This window comes from Anolis carolinensis, chromosome 6, assembly GCF_035594765.1.
Source record: "Anolis carolinensis isolate JA03-04 chromosome 6, rAnoCar3.1.pri, whole genome shotgun sequence".
NCBI classification, from domain to species: domain Eukaryota; kingdom Metazoa; phylum Chordata; class Lepidosauria; order Squamata; family Dactyloidae; genus Anolis; species Anolis carolinensis.
The window spans coordinates 117,141,688-117,161,569 of NC_085846.1; the positions used below are offsets into that span (position 1 = coordinate 117,141,688).

Below are 19,882 nucleotides of genomic sequence, written 5' to 3' on the forward strand. Positions count from 1 at the left end.
CAGATTGAACTGCACTGAACTGGATTACAGGCAGTCCCCATATTACAAACAAGAGAGGTTCTATAAGTTGAATTTGTATGTAAGTTGGAGCAAGCACATTTTTAAGTGTAACTCCAGCCAAATAGATAGATAGATAGATAGATAGATAGATAGATAGATAGATAGATAGATAGATAGATAGAAAGAAGCTTTGGATAGCATAGGGAATGGTTAAAACCCTTGTGGTGTTTCCTTTGCTGTCTGGGCACCATTCAGAATGTTTCACCTCACTTTTTGTCCCTGTGAGAATTGGATTCTGAAAAATGTGGCTTGTTGTGGAAACTAAGATTGGAGATAAAGCTTCAGTGCCTGAACTAGAGAATAAATCCCACCTAAACATTAGAAATGCGGAGTGGGCGCTCGCTGTTAGCCCCAGCTTCTGCCAACCTAGCAGTTTGAAAACATGCCAATGCGAGTAGATCAATAGGTACCGCTCCGGCGGGAAGGTAACGGCGCTCCATGCAGTCATGCCAGTGGCCACATGACCTTGGAGGTGTCTATGGACAATGCCGGCTCTTTGGCTTAGAAATGGAGATGAGCACCAACCCTCAGAGTCAGACATGACTGGACTTAACGTCAGGGGAAAACCTTTACCTTTTAAACATTAGAAAAAACTTCCTGATGATAATTGAATATTTGACAACAGAATCGATTGCCTCCGATGGTGGTGGATTCTCCTCTGGACATCTTTAAATAGAGGCTGAATGGCCGCCTTGTGGGGATGCTCTTCCCATATGTCCTGCATGTGCAGGGTTGGAGGAGATAGACCTTGCAGTCCTATGACTCTATGATGTCACAAGGGTGAGCTGGTTATGACATTGAGCATCAACCGCAATTGCTTAGAGTGGGCTATTCCAATGAAAACCATGAAGTTGAGAAAGAAGGAAAGTTTTTGAAGACTTCTTGCCCTGCGAGTCTTCCACGCGCCCCGAGACTTGCAAATCCTACAGAAAGCAATACCTATTGACCCAAAATAGGACTCCGACACTTGGCGTAAAAGGCAGCAAGAATGCCATTGTGAGTAAGAATAATACTCAGTAAGTACTTTCTTCAATTCTATGACACACTTTCCCCTATATAAACATATCTAAAAATGGGACACATATTAGGCCCCCTCTACACTGCCATATAATCCAGATTATCAAATCAGATAATCCATATGTGCTTTGAATTGGATTATATGAGTTCCCACTGACAGATAATCTGGGATCACAGGGTTGTTGTGTATTTTCCAGCAGTTCCAGAAGTATTCTCTCCTGACGTTTCGCCCACATCTATGGTAGGTATTCTCAGAGGTTGTGAGTTTCGCCCACATCTATGGCAGGCATCCTCAGAGGTTGTGAGGAATATTCCTCACAACCACTGAGGATGCCTGCCATAGATGTGAGTGAAACGTCAGGAGAGAATACTTCTGGAACATGGCCATACTGCCTGGAAAACACACAACAAACCTGTGATCCCATCCATGAAGGCCTTCGACAACACAATCTGGGATCAGATCCTGGGATATAGGGCAGTGTAGATCCAGCCTTAGCGATTCCTAAAAAAGTGCTCTCTCAGGTTAACAAAAAAAGCAATTCAGAGGATCCTGTGAATACAGAATGCTGACTGTGTGTAAAAGAGCCAAACCAGGATTCGCTTCACTTCTAAAGGGAATGACTGTCTACGGTAGCCAAGTCTTGGAGAAATAGAAATTCCGGAAATGAAATGCTGGATTAATAATTTCCTAGAAATAATGAACATGGACAAATTGACGTACCTGCTAGCAATCAAGGTCATCCAAGAAAACAAACAGACTGGGAAATGATTAGAAAATATTTAAGAGAGGAAAAAAGATTTTAATTTGAGATCTAAGAAAACTAGATTATGTACTAAACCTCATAACAGGAGAAAAGGAATGATCTGGGCTATCAGGATGAATTTGAGAACTTAGGAAAGGGGGAAAAGAAGAGACCCAAAGACACAATGCAATAGTTGGAAGTTTATTTTATATTTTACGTGGGTTTTTTGGCTATTTTTTGTCTATTTAATTTTTACCCCTTTCTTTCTTTTTTTTCTTCTCTTCTCTTTTGTTTTACTTTTTCTTTTTCTTCCTTTTTTTCTATTCTTTTCTCAATTCTGTAATTTACTTTATTTATGTTTTTGTCTGAGTTTATGTTGAAAAAAACACTAATAAAAATGTATTTTACAAAAATAAATAAATAAAGGGAATGACTGTCAACAGAAGATTCCCCAACAAGCACAAGGCCCAAACGTCAGTGCTTGGGAGTAATTCATTACCAACAATGGTAATTAATTTTTGATTGCAGTGACTAAACCTAGCCTAAGTTCTGCTTGACCCGGCCACCCCAGGCCTCTCCTTACCAAGCTGTTGTGCATCGCCAGCTCCTCCTTCAGGTAAAGGACATCTTTTTCCAGATTTTTCACCATTCTCTAAGCAAAAGGAGAAAAAAGACAGGTGAGTATATATAGAGAGAAAGAAAGCTCCTCTTTGCAAGCTAGGGCACTCTCACCGACTCCTACCACTCTCAATGATTAATACCATAAGCCTGTTCATGGCCATATCTCCAGCCCCTAAAAAGGATGAGGAAACTGAGTTTTCCTGAAGCTATGTTCTCGGGCTGGATCTACGCTGCCATATAATCCAGTTCAAAGCAGATAACACTATTATGTTCCTGGTCTAGAAGTGTTATTTCCTGTTTAATTGTGTGGTCCTTACTTTTAAAGTCATATGCTACAGGATGTCACACAAAAACAAAGTTTTTGCAGTTTGATAAACATTTCCCATGTTTTTATGATAGAAATGTCATTAGGAAATGACATTTATAACCCAGGAACAAATATCACGTTGCATAGTGTAATTTGGGACCAGATAATGGATTATGTGGCAATGTAGATGAGGCTTCAAGCTTTTCCTGCAAAGTAGGATGTGAGCAAAGTACTTGTGACCATTGACTCCAAGGTCCCACATCTTTAGCATTATGAGGAAATGAGCAAGTGATGTCTACAAAGTTCTTCTCCCTTTGGATTCAGTCTTAGTATATTCATTTACTGTATTTCTTTGATTCTAAGAAGCACCTTTTCCCTATATAAATATCTCTAAAAATGGGATGCATCTTAGAATTGCAGGTGCATCTTATGCATTTATTGTTAGCGGCAGGGCACTGAAATTAGGGTGCATCTTAAAATTGAAGAAATACAATATAAAAATATTGCCAGTTGGCTCCTGCAGCCAAGGACCTCAGGACAAGATATAGTAAAATCCAGTTGTAAACATCTCAAACTAATTTAAAGGTATAAGAATAACTGAATAAAACAAAGCCCCCTTCTACATTGCCGCATACAATCCATATTATCTGCTTTGAACTGGATTATATATCAGTGTAGACTCATATAATCCAGTTCAAAGCAGCTAATGTGGAATATCTGCTTTGATAATGTGGATTATATGGCAGTGTAGAAGGGGCCTAAGAGCACAGAAAACAATTGTTAAAAGATGGCTCAGATAAAGGTCAAAGCAGTTTAAGACAATGTCAAACCATGCCCGTGTGCACCCTCGCACAAAATTAATATTTTACTTGATGTATGTTTTAGTATTTCTCAGGGAAACCTGCCAAGTCCTTGCTGTACAGCAAAGTAAAACATAAGTAAGCAAGTGAGCCCATATCATTCAGCCGAGAGCTGACCAGACGATGGCTGGATTTCCCTTTGCCTTTTGAAACTTCAGCTCAGCCATTCTTTCAGATCATTCTTTTCACGCAAATCTCATAGCCCCTTACTCTGCCTCAAAGGCAGATTCCTTAATCTGTTAGTTGCCAAGTAAACCTCTCCCTCCTTGCCCAACAAGAGAAGTCAAAAAGGGATGGGACACACCTCTGCGTCAAACTTTTCATTGACAATTGGCTCCGTCATCACCCATTTCATTCTGCTAGCAAACCGAAGGGTGGAGAGCTGCAAAAAAAAAAATCTAAAATAAGCATGAGTTTTCCCATATTCACTTCACAACAAAGGCAGCGTAGACTCAAATAATCCAGTTCAAAGCAGATAATGTGGATTGTCTGCTTTGAACTGGATTATATGAGTCTACACTGCCATATAATTCAGTTCAAAGCAGATAATCTGGATTTTATATGGCAGTGTGGAAGGGGCTTGAGAAAAGGCTAGCGAGGAGCTTCTAAGACCCGTTCCTCACCATCTGAACCAAAGGAGGAAGAGGACAAGTCCACTGGTTTTACAGAAACTTAACAGCTCCGTAATTTAAGCCATAAATTAGGCACTTTCCAACTTAATGTCCTTGCAGTCTGATGGCTTTATTTTGAGGCATCCTCGGCCTCTGTCCTGACCCAAAAGCTCAAGATGCTTACCGTCTCTATAATGTGAATAGCCTCGCTGCAGATGTTAGCCACTAGGACCGTATTGCAATTCCCACCTGTGAGAGAAAGGAAGTTTAGTAGAGTCTCACTTATCCAAGCTAAACGGGCCGGCAGAACCTTGGATAAGCAAATATCTTGGATAATAAGGAGGGATTAAGGAAAAGGCTATTAAACATCAAATTAGGTTGTGATTTTACAAATTAAGCACCAAAACATTGTTATACAACAAATTTGACAGAAAAAGTAGTTCAATACGCAGTAATGTTATGTTGTAATTATTGTATTTATGAATTTAGCACCAAAATATCATGATATATTGAAAACATTGACTACAAAAATGGCTTGGATAATCCAGAGGCTTGGATAAGTGAGATTCTACTGTAAAAGCAAAGTTAGAATTATAACTCAGCACTATTGAGCCATTCCTGCATCTAAACAAAATCTGGACAAACTTTGGTCCTCCCTCCAGGTGTTTTGGACTTCAACTCCCACAATTCCTAACATTCCTACCGGCTGTTAGGAATTGTGGGAGTTGAGGTCCAAAACACCTGGAGGGAGGACCAAAGTTGGCCCAGGCCTGAATTATACATTGCCTGGCCTTGGCTTACCTAAAGAGTCCTTCAAAGTGTAGGTGAGCTTGCTCTGGCGGAAGGGGATATGTTCTCGGTTGCGATCAGACAAGGCAAGGATCACTTGTTCGAGGAAGGAGAGGGACTTGTTGATGTAAGTGGCCTCCTTCAATCCCTGGCCCTCGGACTGTTAAAAAGCAAGAGGATGTCTTAGATCACTGCTCCTCAGCCTAACTATACTTCTGCCCAACCATTATGTGCTTTCCAGTGTGCCAAAGATCAGAATCATATGCGCATCCATTTGCTACAACTATTGATTGGAAACTTGCTATTGCTGATGGTTTGTGGACTGGCGGCTGGTCGATGTGAAAATGTAGATACTATACCAAGGTCATATAGAGTTAGTTTCTACCTGCGGAATGTTTTAGTAGCAAGTGTAAACCTATTGTATTAACTTTTCTTGCAGATAGTGAGTAAACCATAACCAATCAACGAATCCCAAGGCAAGTGGCAAAGAGCCCATCAGATAGAAACGTGTCGTAAGTAAGTTAGAAAGCTTTTAAAAGGCTAGTAAACAGGTTGATGGTGAGCTTGCTTTGCAAATGATTGCCAGGGCAGCCCTTTCTGCACAGTCCATGAACTAAGGTGTTTTCCACCCTCTAAACATGTTTTTCATCTTCTAAAACCTTTGTGTTAATTGATTACACCACACCAGGCACAAATCTGTCCTTCTGGGGCACAACACATGGACTACCTTTTAGAATCATACTAATTTAGGCTACCGAGGCTTATTTGGCAAGAGTTGTTCAGAGTCATATTCTTCCAGCCTCAATAGAAGCCAGACTCTCTCTTAAATAATCAATAAACAGATCTATCTAACTATCTTAACAAATTATTTTGTTAAGAGCAAGTCAGGAGTGTTGTGGTTTAGCTAAGAAAAGATGTTTGATTGCTTTTAGGGTTTTAACTGTTTATTTTGTAATACTGCTCATGTTTAATTCGATTTCAGTGTTTGCATGTTTTGATTGTATTGTATTGGTTATATGGTGGGTGGCTCTGAATCTCTTTTTAGAGAGAAAAAGCAAGATACAAACAATAACAACAACATAATAGTAATAGTAATATCTGACCAAGAAAACTGATAGATTTGCCTTACTGTCACTCACCACAAGTCAGAAGTGACTTAGGCCCCATCTACACTGCCATATAATCCAGTTTCAGAATGCAAATTAATTACATTGAACTGGATTATTTGACATTATAGACTATGGCTCTTCTACACTGCCCTATATCCCAGGATCTGATCCCAGGTTACCTGTTTGTCCCAGATGATCTGGCAGTGGAGATTCATATAATCCAGTTTAAAGCAAATAATCTGGGATCTGATCCTGGGATATAAGGACAGTGTAGTAGGGGCCTTATATTAATCAGTTCAGTGAGGTTCAATTTGCATTATATGAGTCTTCACTTACCATTATAATGTAGTTCAAACTTGATTATGGCAATGTAGATGGGGATCTTACAAGGCATATAAACAATGATATGGCAGACAGAAGCCTGCCTTATACTTAGACCCCTTCTACACTGCCCAATATCCCAAGATATGATCCCAGATTATCTGCTTTAAACAGGATAATATGAGTCTCCATTGCTAGATCATCTGGGATCAGATCCTAGGATACAGGAGCAATGTGGAAAGGGCCCCAGACAAGCCATCAAGCTGAGTATTTCCAGCTATGATTGACAATGTAGTTATTTCAGGATTTCAGGTAAAAATCTTTCTCAGCCAGCCCTTCCTGGAAATCCTTTTTTGTTTTCCCATGCAAGTCTTAACTAGGTCCTGCCCAGCTTCCAAAAGCAGGCAACCGTTAGTTCCCAGCTGGTACATCAGATCTTCTTCTTTTTGCAAAATGAGGTTGATAACCCTCACGAAGCATTTGCGGTCGACTTACTTTGCTCTTTGCCAGCCTCTCCGAGCCTGCTAGGTCAACCAGGTTGATTTTGGAGGTGACATACCGGGCATCGGAAAGGATTCTGGAATGACACTGAGGTGAGAGGTCAAGAGTGTTCAGTCACTTTGGAAGGGACAGAAGCAGCGAGCCAGACCCTGGAAACTCCACGGGAACTAACCTCAATGTAAATGGTGAAGATGCAGTGGGACCTAGAAGAACGCGTGTTCAGAGCGTGTTGGCCAACAGACCGGTTGAGGTTGCCCTGAAAAAGGAAGGGAAAATGAGAGAAATAAAATCCTAATGGGTCATCTGAAACAGGTGACTCAAACTTGGAATGTTTACTTTTCAAATGTAATTTATTGATGTCACTCATGAAAATGTTCCTGTGAACTTTCCTTGTCTGTCTATGACATTCACTGGGTCTCCATAAGCCAACAGATGTCTTGAAGGCACATGCGCACAGGCCTAAATATCCCAAGGTATCCTGTTTGATCTTGAAAGCTGGGAAGGGCAAGCCCTGGTTAAGACTGCAATGGGAGACCACCTATTCCTATTTCAGGCACTTTTACACCAAGCAGCCTAGAAGCCACATTTCTCTCTACAATCCCACTGAGTTATTATACTGTTCTGTTTATTTAAAAGCTCTTAGTTATGGTGTTTCCTAACACAATGATACATTGAATCATAACTCTACTATAACACTATTCTTGCTCTCAGTCTCTAGGGGCCCTTCCACACAGCCCTATACCCCAGAATATCAAGGCATAACATCCCACATTATTTGAGTGTAGACTCAGATAACCCAGTTCAAAGCAGATATTGTGGGATTTTCTGCCTTGATATTCTGGGATATAGGGCTGTGTGGAAGGGCCCCCAGAATATCAAGGCAGAAAATCCCACAATATCTGCTTTGAACTGGGTTATCTGAGTCCACATTCCAGTTCAAAGCAGATAGTGTGGGATTTTATTCAGCTGTGGGGAAGGGGCCTTAGTCTTCAAATTTCACTAATGACGAGAATAGGGCGGGGAGCTGTTACTGGAAAAATAGTGTGTGGGCAGAGGAAACCGACCCATTTCCTTCCTGGGCATAATGGGAATGCAAACAAAAAAACACATGCATCCCATCCAGTTATGTAGTTAAGAAAAAAAACTCTGCACTTGTGCCAATTGAAATTTCTTCCTAAAATCCATACAAAAATTGTCCAAATCACAGGTGAAGGGAGAAAGAGCAGGTTATTTCTCGCATGCTGCGAGCCCAAGAACAGTAGTGGATAACATGGGGACAAACCCAGAATGAAAGAATACCTGGAAAGTCTCATACAACATGAAGTACTGTTGTTATTACGTGCTATCAAATCAACTTCCTGTTACAGTGACCCTGTGAACGAGAGATTTACACGAGTCCCATTTATGATGGGTGTGATCTTGCAAATTCAGGTCCACGGATTTCTTAACTAAATCAAGCCGCTTTCAATGTGTTCTTTCTCTTTTTCCCACTGGCTTCAACATTTCCATTTTCCCCAGTCTCAGCTGATCTCACAATCTGTCCAAAGTACAACAGCCTCTGTTTAGTAATTTGGGCCTCTAGTGAGGTCCCATCTACTCTGGCATATATTCCAGTTTCTAATCCTAGATTATCCACTTTGAGCTGGACTATATAGTAGTGTAGATCCAGCCTGAGGGTTTAGCCATGGCTTGATTTGATAATGCTATGCTATGACTTCTCTAAAGGCAGCCACAATGGTCAAAATGTTCCCAATGGTCATATAGAGCTGGGCTTGATTATAACTGGGGCTGATCCAGAGGGAAAATGTGGATTCTGTAAATGCGTTCTCTCCTCTGTGCAAGTCTCCTTCCCTTCCAGGGAAGATGACCGGGAGATGATCTTACCTCAAACAAGAGATTTAAAGCCACTTCTTCAGTTGGGGCAGGATGTATAGTCAAGCCCTTCACGGAGACCCCATAGGGGCTCTCTACGACAGACAGAGGCACATCCATGGCTGCTCCCAAGGGCATCATGGAGAGAAGGTCAAAGATGGTCTCGTTGTAGATCTCCATGTAAGAAATCCGTACGGTGATGAACTGGCTCCCGTGTTCCTCCACTGACTTGAAGACCTGCAAGAGAAGGATTGGAAGCTTTGCCTCAAACAGATCAGATTTTTAAAAAGATGCAAATAGGTTATTTATACCTTTTTTCTTTCTTAGTGGGGAAAGAGGGCTTACTGACTAGGGGCTCCACAGAGTAAGATTTTCTCCTGCATAAAATGGATAGGAAGGTGTTATGTCACGTGCTGGGCCTGTGACTGATTGTCTATTATATAGGATGTACGCTTTACGCCCAGCGGGAAGCCAGGGTGCCTAAAGAAAGGTTGTTGAGGAAATTCCCTGAAAAGATGGCCTTGGGGTCTTTAAAGAAATAACAAAGTCTTTATTGACGAACAAATAATAAATCTTCAAGGAGTCTTGTCCCCACAGGACAGGCGATTGGCTTTGAATAACTGTGAAAACCCTCTTATAACCCCTCCCAAGCTATCTATTATCTGGGCCTAGCTGGTCTGGGACCCACTGCCGACTCCCAAGTGCGTCTGGTTGTCGAGTGGACCTACCAGCTAAGGCTTGCAGATGTTTCTGTGCTGTTGTTCTGTATCCTCTGACAGTCAATATCCATGGTGTTCTGGTATATGAAGCTTTTCTACGGGACGAGTTGGTCTACGTCCTATAGCTGAGCTTCCTAAGAGAGACTAACTTAAAAATGGCTCCTTCCCTCCCAGAGCCCTGAACAAGGGGCGGAACCAAACTTAATGGTGATCGACAGGTGGCCTGTCCTAGGATTGCAAACATTTGCAGCAAGAAAGTAAAGTAGAAGGTTCTGGTACAGCTGTACCAGCACAGAAGGATAGAACACAAAACGTGAAAGCACTGTACAACTGGATTATCCCACCCAGAAAGTAGAGATACTTGAATCTAACCACTTCACCCCAAAAACTCTTCAGATGGCTTGAACCACAAAACCCACAATTCTGGCACTATGATGGGAGTTATGGTCCAATATACCATATTTCATCACATAATACTTGCACCTCCCCCGCTTTTCCATCAAAAGGGGGGTGCGACTATTATGCAAGGAAAAAATCTGCCTTTGATTCTTTAATTTGTTTTTAATGAAATGCCTTACCTTCAAAAGAGAAGGAGAAGAGATTACCAAGAATAAACAGCTACATTTCGGACTCTTTGGTTTGTTAAACTGCTTTGCCTCAGAGGAAGGAGAAGAGAAGCCTCACCCTCCCTTCTTTCTTCCTCCAAAGGCCATTTACAATATCTGAAATGGAGCTCTTTAGAGGAAGAAGGGAATAGTACAGTGTTAGAGCAGTGGTTCTCAGCCTGGGGTCTCCAGATATTTTTGGCCTTCAACTCCCAGAAATCCTAACAGCGGGTAAACTGGCTGGGGTTTCTGGGAGTTGTAGGCCAAAAACATCTGGGGACCCCAGGTTGAGAACCACTGTTCTAGAGAACTCCATTTAAAAATTTGTAAACTACCTTGCCTTCAAAGGACAGACAGAGGGATGGAAGGAAGGCTCAGCCCCGAATGGCTCTGCAACTATTATGTGAGGAACACAAAATACACATTTTGCCAACCCAAAAATGGGTGTGTGAATATTACGCGGTGAAATATGGGGTATCTGGAAACCAAGGGGCGGGGAAGGCTTCATTGGCCAGAAGTCCAAAACACCTAGAGGGCCAAAGTTTGCCCAGGCCTACTCTAGTACATGGCTCCTGACTTGTTTTCTCTGCTTTCTAGATCTATGCAACTCAAGGTGTTTTGCTATCAGCCTGCATGAAGAGGTCATTTCACTCTTCTTTCCCAGAAGTCTTTAGAGTTCTGTTTCCATTTGTCTGAGAAGGAAGCACAATGAAGCTCCTCTGTCTCAGGATGCCTTGTACAACAGACATGAGAATCAGCATTAGGGACTCTTTTACCTATGTTAGGTAACTTCCTTTGTCTTTCTACTCTTTCATCTGAAATGTATAACCTATAACAATACAAGTGTTTACTCTTTTTAAACCTCACCACAGCATCATGCATATTTGCTCTCCAGTTTCCTACCATAAGCTCATATATAGCACTAGCTACACTGGGTTGCTGTGAGTTTTCCAGACTGTATGGTCATCTTCTTTCCTGATGTTTCAGGAAACTCTGCTATGGATACCAAATACTCCTACATTTCTTACCAAACAAAAGGCAAAGCTCTCACCATCAAGGTCAGCTTGCTGTAGACAATTTAATAAACAGTTCTGATCTACAATCTTTGTTGGAAAGAACCAACTGTACTCCAGCATTGGTGTTTTCTGCATTGATGTGATCAGCAGGAACAATAGGAATAGCAGGACCACAGAGAGATGACCTTTCCAGGTTTCTCCTTAACACCCACATCTTTTGTATCATGTTCCAAATTACCTGCTGTATGGCTCGGGGGATGATCCCTCGATTGAGATAGCTTTCTGTCATTCCTGTCATGGTGTAAGTCTTACCAGCCCCTGTTTGCCCGTAACACATTATAGTACCTAGAAAAGATGGAGAGCAAGCACTAGAAAGGTAGGCTGTGTCCACAAGATCTTTACACCAGCCTCCCAAGAACACAATGCCTCACTAAAACATTTATTAATTTTTAGCTGCTTCGTGTGTAATCCTCCCTCCACCTCAACAAACATAGCTTTAATATTCACCTTAACAAGAGCAGGCAAATAAGATGTCTATCCACCATTGTTTAAAAACCTTATAAGATGGAGAGGCATGATATTCCACTGCCAAACATCTCTTACAGTAAAGAGGCTCTTCCTGATGGTTAGATGGAGAAAATATTTACATTCCTAGAAATGGATAAATATGAGAATAACAGTGTGAAATTTTACCATTATATCCATTCAGGGCTTGACTGACCAGACCTGTGGCCAACACATTATAAACCATATCCTGAGAGGCGTTGTGGAGGACACCATCTAATTTAAAAGACCAGTTTGTCTGCTTGTTGTTGACAACGCCTTTCGAGACATCTCTCTCAACGAAGACGTCTATAGTCTAGAAAAGAGATAAATTGAAAGTCAGGGCAAGCATTTAATCAGGTAGATATGAGTCCAAGGCCCCATCTACGCTGTCATTATAAGTATATGGCAGTGTGGTCTCATATAATGCTGTTCAATCATCATTATACGAGTCTACACTGATCATATTATACAGTCCAAACTCTATTATATGACAGTGTAGATGGGGGCCAAAGTCATCAGAAGTAGAGTAATTTAGCAGATCTAAATAAGCAATATAGTGCATTGGTTTTCAGCACTGGATTAGGACTCAAATCCCCACTTGGTTATTGCTAGTCACACTCTCTCAGCCTCAAAGGAAGGCAAAGGTGAACAGTCCCCGGAACAAATCTTGCCAAGAAAATCCCACGATGGATTTGTCTTAGGGCCATAACTTGGACATGAATTGAGGGCACCCATCATCACCATCCTCATCATCAACACCAAACTCCTATTTGTGGCCTCTATAATGTTAACCTACCTTATTGTCTGCCCGAAACTTGAGCACATCTTGTGGAAAGTCAGATGTTGGCTTGACTCGTGCAAATGCAGTGATCCTCTTCAAACTGGCAGACATTGTGATGGGCGCTTGAGGGATGAAGGGGGGGGGGAAGGGAGAATTAAAAGCAACAATGACAACATAGCTTCTCCCATTTTCAAATTGCATCAGGATGCAAAAGTGGGGAATGTAGCAAGTAGTAACCTAGTACAAATTACAAACTGACAGCAACTACTTCTTGCCCACAAATGGACAAATTAATTGTGCCTCCTCTGCCAGACACACACAAAGGACACAATCTTAGGAAGATTTGAACATTTGAGATGCTAGAAAAAAGATTTGAGAACATGCTGGAAAAAATAGGCACCATTTTAAATCATAGAATCATAGAATCCTAGAGTTGGAAGAGACCTCGTGGGCTCTCCAGTCCAACCCCATTCTGCCAAGAAGCAGGAAAATTGCATTCAAAGCCCCCCCCCCCCCCCCCCGCAACAGATGGCCATCCAGCCTCTATTTCAAAGCCTCCAAAGACGGAGCCTCCGCCACACTCCAGGGCAGAGGGCTCTCACAATCAGGAAGTTCTTCCTCATGTTCAGGTGGACTCTCCTTTCCTGTAGTTTGAAGCCATTGTCCCCGTCCTAGTCTCCAGGGCAGCAGAAAACAAACCTGTATCCTTCCTCCCTATGACTTCTCCTCACATCTTGATCCATGGCCCTCATCGTGTCTCCTCCCAGCCTTCTCTTCTGCAGGCTAAACATGCTTGGTTCTTTAAGTCGCTCCTCATAGCTCTCGTTCTCCAGACCCTTGATCCTTTGAGTCGTCTTCCTCTGGACACCTTCCAGTCAACATCTCTCTTCTGTGCCCAGAATTGGACACAACGTGATTCCAGTTGTGGTCTGACCAAGGCAGAATAGAAGGGTAGCATGACTTCCCTGGATGTAGACACTAGACTCCTATTGATGCCGGCCAAAATCCCATTGACTTTGTTAGCTGCTGCATCACATTGTTGACTCATGTTTAACTTGTTGTCCGTGAGGACTCTTTTTCACACGTCCTGCTGCCGAGCCAGGCATCGTCCCCCATTCTGTATCTTTGCATTTCATTTTTTTCTGCCTAAGTGGAGTCTCTTGCATTTGTCCCTGTAGAGGTTCAATTTGTTAGTTTCAGACAATCATCTCTCTAATCTGTTAAGATCGTTTTCAGATCTGCTCCTGTCTTCTGGAGTATTGGCTCTCCCAATTTGGTATCGTCTGCAAACTTGATGATCATGCCTTCTAGCCCTTCATCTAAGTCAGGAATGGGCAAACTTTGACTCTCCAGGTGTTTTGGACTTCAATTCCCACAATTCCTGGCCGCAGGTCCCTTCCTTTTTCCCCTCAGCCACTTAAGTTTGCCCGTGCCTGATATGGCACTCCACTTGTCACTTCTTCCCAGAATGAAGAAGTGGAAGCATTGGGAAGCACCCCATTTATTTATATATATATTACAATATATAATAGTAATCTGTCTTCTATACACATCTATCTATACACATAATAAAAGTGAAATGTTTATGTGTGTATGTGGAGGAGGCATCCACTTATATAGACAACTTCCCACCTTCACAAACAGCTATAGTTTGCACAGAGCAGGAGACACTAATGTCCCTCCCTCTACTGACATGCAGGTTATAGTGAGCGCCATGAACATGTAGCCCAAACCCTGCCAGTGTCCTCCACAAACACCATTCTGCCCTCCACCCAAGTGAAGGCTTTCATGCGGGGACAATTTCGTCCTAGATGTTGTTTTTCCTCCAGAATGGACATCCCAGGGTTCCTTAATTTGCATGACCCCGCCCACTCTCTCACACTTAACCCTTTCCTACCATTTCCTATGGCACACAGTTAACAGAGGAATTGATCAGCAACAGAACAAGAGGTTTGGGGAGAATTCATCATGATTTGCAAGAGTTGTACTTGACCTACATCCAGAGAGCACTGTTAAGCCAAACAACGATGGATCTGGACCAAATTTGCCACAGATAATGGGACTTGCAGTACCTTCACTGATACTGTGACTTCCATCAACAATGGACTGGGACCAAACTTGGCACAGAGAAGCCCCATCAACAACTGAACATACTGCAGGGGTTAGTGGAAATTGACCTTGATTTTGGGAGTTATAGTTCACCGTTATCCAGAGAGCACTGAACCCAGCCAACAACGGATATGGACCAGACTTAAATGATATTACCTAACAGCCCAAAACAAGCAAGGCCTTCTTCTAATAACCCGGGCACCGCCGGGTCCCCAAGATAGTAATATATAAAAATAATAAAATACTAATTAAATAATAATATTGTAAGCTGCTCTGAGTCCCGGTATTGGGTGAGAAGGGCGGGGTAGAAATACTGTAATAATAATAAATAAATAATATATAAATAATAATAATAATAATAATAATAATAATAAATATTTTAACTTGTACACTGAGGCCTGTATGAGTTTCCCTCAGAGGCACAAACCCGGCCGGAGCGAGAGCGCAGGCGCGTCTTCCTGCGTTGCTGTGACGACCGCCACTTCCTGCGTCGGCCCGTTGCCCTGGCAACCGCCGCTTCCTTTCCTCCAACCCCGCCCCTCCTGGTGACGTCAGCGAGGCTTCAAGCGCAAAGAGGGCGGGGCGTCACGCCAAGAAGGGGACGTCACTTCCGGTACCTCTCTCAGTCTCTCAGTGGAAACGGTGCGGCGACGGTGGCCGAGCGAGGCCAAGCGGAGGAGGAGGAGGAGGAGAAGCGGAGGAGGCGCCATGCTGGAAACGGCGGGCCCAGACCCGGAGCTGGACCCGGAGGATTTGGTCCACTTCTCGGTGGGGGACCTGCCCAGCCGGGGCTACGGCGTGATGGGCGAGATACGGAGGCAGGGGAAGCTCTGCGACGTCACTCTCAAGGTACGCGAAGCATCCTCAGGCCAACTTGGGCCCTGCCTTCAGGGGTTTGGGACTACAACTCCCACAATTCCTAACAGCCTACCGGCTGTTAGGAATTGTGGGAGTTGTAGTCCCAAACCCCTGGAGGGAGGGCCCAAGTTGGCCCAGGCCTGCCCCAGCAGCATTCTCTCCTGACGTTTCGCCTGCACCTGTGCCATCAATTAGGGACCCCTCCCCCCGTAACATTCTCTCCTGACGTTTCGCCTGCACTTGTGCATCTTCAGAGAATCTGGTGCTGCTCAAGCGCCGGTCAACACCTCCCAAGCGGAGGGTGCCTCCAGGCAACAACAGCCAGGCTGTTAACAGCCTCCCAGCTGGAGGTCCCTCCCCTCATCACCAACTGATGTTCTGGGGCCAGAGCGAAAAGCGGAAGCTAGGAAGACAGTTCCATCTTGTCTTCTGTGCCATCAGTTGGGGGCCCCTCCCCCCAAGAACATGCTGTGCTAATAACATTATAATAACATTATATGCACATACAGTAGAGTCTCACTTATCCAACATAAACGGGCCAGCAGAATGTTGGATAACCGAATATGATAAGGAGGGATTAAGGAAAAGCTTATTAAACATCAAATTAGGTTATGATTTTACAAAATTAAGCACCAAAACATCATGTTATAAAACAAATTTGACAGAAAAAGTAGTTCAACATGCAGTAGTGCTATGTAGTAATTACTGTATTTACGAATTTAGCACCAAAATATCACGATGTATTGAAAACATTGACTACAAAAATGCGTTGGATAATCCAGAACATTGGATAAGCGAGTGTTGGATAAATGAAACTCTACTGTATATATATTTATTATTATTATTTACTACATTTATATCCCGCTCTTCTCGCTCCGGAGGGGACTCAGAGCGGCTTACAAATAAAATGTACATGCAATATATTATTAGCATAGCACAATATAAGCATTAAATTACTATATTGTACTATATCATTATATGGTAATATTATTAGTAACAGAAGCCTCCGGTGGTCTAGGGGATAAAAGCCTTGTGACTTGAAGGTTGGGTTGCTGACCTGAAGGCTGCCAGGTTCGAATCCCACCTGGGGAGAGCGTGGATGAGCTCCCTCTGTCAGCTCCAGCTCCATGCGGGGACATGAGAGAAGCCTCCCACAAGGATGGTAAAGCATCAAAACACCCGGGCGTCCCCTGGGCAACGTCCTTGCAGACGGCCAATTCTCTCACTCCAGAAGGAACTCCGGTTGCTCCTGACACGAAAAAAATTAACATATAATATATAATTAATATTATTATTTTATATTATTATTAGTATAATATTGTATTACATTATAATATTATCAATATATATTGATATATGTATGTAATATTAATAATAATATTTTAATGTAAGACAATATAATACAAATACAATATACTACATGTAATATTAATAATATTACACTATAGTGGTATAGTAAACAATAGCAATATATCATGCTAATATGGTGCTATGCTAATAATATAATATATTGTATGTACATATAATTTGTAAGCTTCTCTGAATCTCCTTCGGGGTGAAAAACAGAATATAAATTAATAAATACGACAACAATGATGATGATAAGCTGCTCTGAATCCCCCTTGGGGTGAGAAGGGCAGGATATAAATGTAGTAAATAAATACATTAATTGATTAACCATATGTGGAGGGTGCTATTAGCAAAGCTGAATTTGCAAGTCGCTTTGAAACCCCGATGGGGGAAAAAAGTTGGGTACAGAATACTGTTTGAAAGTACTGAAATGCTATCACATAACGTGCAGCTGTGGACAAGTCTACATAGGGACTACTAAACGCAGCATTGGCCAGACACGAATCAAGGAACACAAAAGGCAGTGCAGACTAATCCAACCAGAGAAGTCAGCCATAACAGAGCACTTGATGAACCAACCTAGACACAGCATATTTATTTATTTATTTATTTGCCATATTGGTACCCTGCCCTTCTCAACCTTGAGGGGGACTCAGAATACCCTTACACATTGCCAGCAATTCAATGCCGCAAAACAACATACAATTAAATAAACATTTAAACAAATAAACCAAAAATTAAAACATCTTTAAAAATTACACCAGTTATTAAAAACAAATACAACATTACAGTAAAATATCGCTTATCCAACACTAACAGGCTGGCAGAACGTTGGATAAGCGAAAATGTTGGGTAATAAGGAGGGATTAAGGAAAAGCCTATTAAAGGCCAAATTACGTATGTGGATGTGAAAATTGTAAATTGGATGTTGCTCATCCTGCTTGTGAGAAGAACTGGTTGAATTCCTTGTTATGGTGATACATTTTGTTTTTAGTTGTTTGTAATTTGTGTAGTTCTTTGTTTTCATTAAAAGGCAAGTGATCATCTCTGCAATATGAAAAGAACAAAATGTGCTGTCATTATATAAATAAAAGTGATTTGATCATGTTCATGTTGCTCTCCTCGATGGTGGCATTTCCCTATTCCCCTTTGGGGCCTCTGGAACTGCCAGGAGTCTGATATGGAGAGATGTGGTATAATAAAGCAGCATTAACTCACAGTTTTTCTTGAGGTTCAGTCCCACTGTGTGAGCATCGCTTTAATCTCATCTGCTTTCCCATTGCCCTGGGGTATTTGAGTGCTTGGGATATGAATATTCTGATAACGGTAATAGGCTGGATGCTGTGCAGACCAGATACTGTGCCCAATGGGAAAAGTCTGTGCTGGCTGCGTCTTGTCCCTCCCAGCATGCGCCCGGCACATGGAGAGGCCCGCTGACTGTTGGATAATACAGAACGTTGGATATGTGAAGATTGGATAAGCGAGATTCTACTTATTTGAGTCCACGGAAATACTGGACCACTCTTGGCTACACAGAGAAGCTATTGAAATCCACAAGCATGTGGACAATTTCAACAGAAAGGAGGAAACCTTGAAAATGAAAATGCTAACCACTGCAGGTCTATCGCATACCGTGCAGCTGTGGACAAGTCTACATAGGGACCACCAAACACAACAAATGGAGTCCATATACCTGTGGAATGTCCAGGGTGGAAGGAAGAACCATTGTCTGTTAACCAAGTGTAAAGGGTGCAATGATCAAGCTTGATTTGCAACTGTTGAGAGGGATCCACAATAGCAGAACACTTGATGGACCAACCTGGACACTCCGACAACCATCATGCCAGACTACACAGAGTAGCCACTGAAATCCACAAGTAGGTGGTTAACTTCCAACAGAAAGGGGGAAACCATGGAAGTGAAAATCTTAACCGCTACAGGAATCTACCGCATACCGTACAGCTGTTGACAAATTTACATAGGGACCATCAAACGCAGCAAGTGGAGTGTGTATACCTGTGGAATGTCCACAGTGGAAGAAAGAACAATTGTCTGTTAACCAAGTGTAAAGGGTGCAATTATATATACACTCCACTTGCTGCATTTCGTGGTCCCTATGTAGACTTGTCCACAGCTTCATGGTAGAGGAAGAAAAACATGGCGCTGAAGCTGAGTTTATGATAGGAAACCAGAATTGGGGCTGAAAGTGTCCTTGGCTAAGCTTGGAAGGAGCTCCAGGGGGGCAATTTAGTCTATTTCTTTGCAAATCCTGAATCCATAGCTAAAACGCTTTTTGAGAGATAACCATCTATTGTTGCTGCATTCCATCGCATTCTTTCTGAGTTACGGGAACCTTACATCAGAACTGTCGAAGAATTTTCATGGCAAGATTTGTTCAAAGTGCCTGCCTTTGCTTGCCTGTAAGGCTGAGAGCATTTCCAAGGCGGAGCAACTATTCAAACCTTATTCCCCAGAATCACCGTCTAATGTCCAAACCTATTTGTTAGTTGATGATCTGAAGTGTGAATAATGGCAACATTAGACTAGTAAAAGAGGAGGTTGAGACCATTATATAAGATTGCTGTTGTGGCCAGATCCTTGGAGTGAGAATGTTGTGAATCTGATATCGTGTTTCCCTTCCCAGCATTTTGCGACTATTCTAAAATCATAGCACCTTGTTTGACCAGATTCTCCTCTTTATTCTGCCCAATGATTATAGTCCTGCAGCGATGACTTAAGTCCCAAATAATGGGAGCAACCACTTTTGCATAGCCTTACCCTTGGAGTCACCACAAAGCATGCAATCTCTTAGGAATGTGTTGCAGGTTATTCAAGAAGTTTTTGAATCTCAGGTTGGTGGCAGCAATAATTCATTGCTGTGCTTGATTTTTATGTTTATGGGTGGCCTGTGGATGTGGGGTTTGGATGCCAGCCCAGCCTCATCCCTTGCGCACAAACCACAGCAGTCTGTGTGGCTCCAGCATATGGGATAACCAACTCCAGAATGATCCTGAAAATGAATACTTGTCTCCTTATCAGTGCATTGCTAGTACAAAGCAGAGTTGTGTGCACTTTGGCTCCAGCTGG

General features: G+C 42.4%; 3 protein-coding genes and 1 long non-coding RNA gene across 14 annotated transcripts in view; 3 read left to right on the forward strand and 1 right to left on the reverse strand.

Annotated features, from left to right (window-relative positions):
• kif9 (kinesin family member 9) overlaps window positions 1–15,141 on the reverse strand; it is a 31,366-nt gene extending 16,225 nt beyond the window's left edge. The window contains exons 1-11 of one of the 7 annotated variants that reach the window (XM_062957778.1): window positions 14,978–15,124; window positions 12,494–12,600; window positions 11,845–12,010; window positions 11,390–11,496; window positions 8,824–9,048; window positions 7,112–7,195; window positions 6,934–7,026; window positions 5,021–5,168; window positions 4,404–4,468; window positions 3,913–3,990; window positions 2,404–2,472 (exon numbers count right to left, since the gene is read on the reverse strand). In XM_062957778.1, coding sequence (XP_062813848.1) covers window positions 2,404–2,472; window positions 3,913–3,990; window positions 4,404–4,468; window positions 5,021–5,168; window positions 6,934–7,026; window positions 7,112–7,195; window positions 8,824–9,048; window positions 11,390–11,496; window positions 11,845–12,010; window positions 12,494–12,589 — 1,131 coding nt within the window. In that variant the 5' untranslated portion in view covers window positions 12,590–12,600; window positions 14,978–15,124. The other 6 variants (XM_062957782.1, XM_062957779.1, XM_062957781.1 and 3 more) reach the window with 6 other exon arrangements.
• Window positions 1–19,882, forward strand: part of LOC100555440 (D-serine dehydratase) — a 459,449-nt gene that overhangs the window by 288,065 nt on the left and 151,502 nt on the right. The window lies entirely within an intron of this gene.
• On the forward strand, window positions 845–6,940 carry LOC134292540 (uncharacterized). 3 transcript variants are annotated; one of them, XR_009999785.1, is made up of 3 exons: window positions 845–1,076; window positions 2,349–2,497; window positions 5,448–6,940. It is a non-coding gene; the product is annotated as an uncharacterized LOC134292540 (long non-coding RNA). The 3 variants fall into 3 exon arrangements; XR_009999784.1 differs by having other exon boundaries at window positions 856–1,076; window positions 2,349–2,436; XR_009999786.1 differs by having other exon boundaries at window positions 859–1,056; window positions 2,349–2,436.
• klhl18 (kelch like family member 18) overlaps window positions 15,188–19,882 on the forward strand; it is a 33,654-nt gene continuing 28,959 nt past the window's right edge. For both annotated transcript variants that reach the window (XM_003229281.4, XM_008123276.3), the window contains exon 1: window positions 15,188–15,436. In XM_003229281.4, coding sequence (XP_003229329.1) covers window positions 15,296–15,436 — 141 coding nt within the window. In that variant the 5' untranslated portion in view covers window positions 15,188–15,295. The remainder of the gene's footprint in view (window positions 15,437–19,882) is intronic.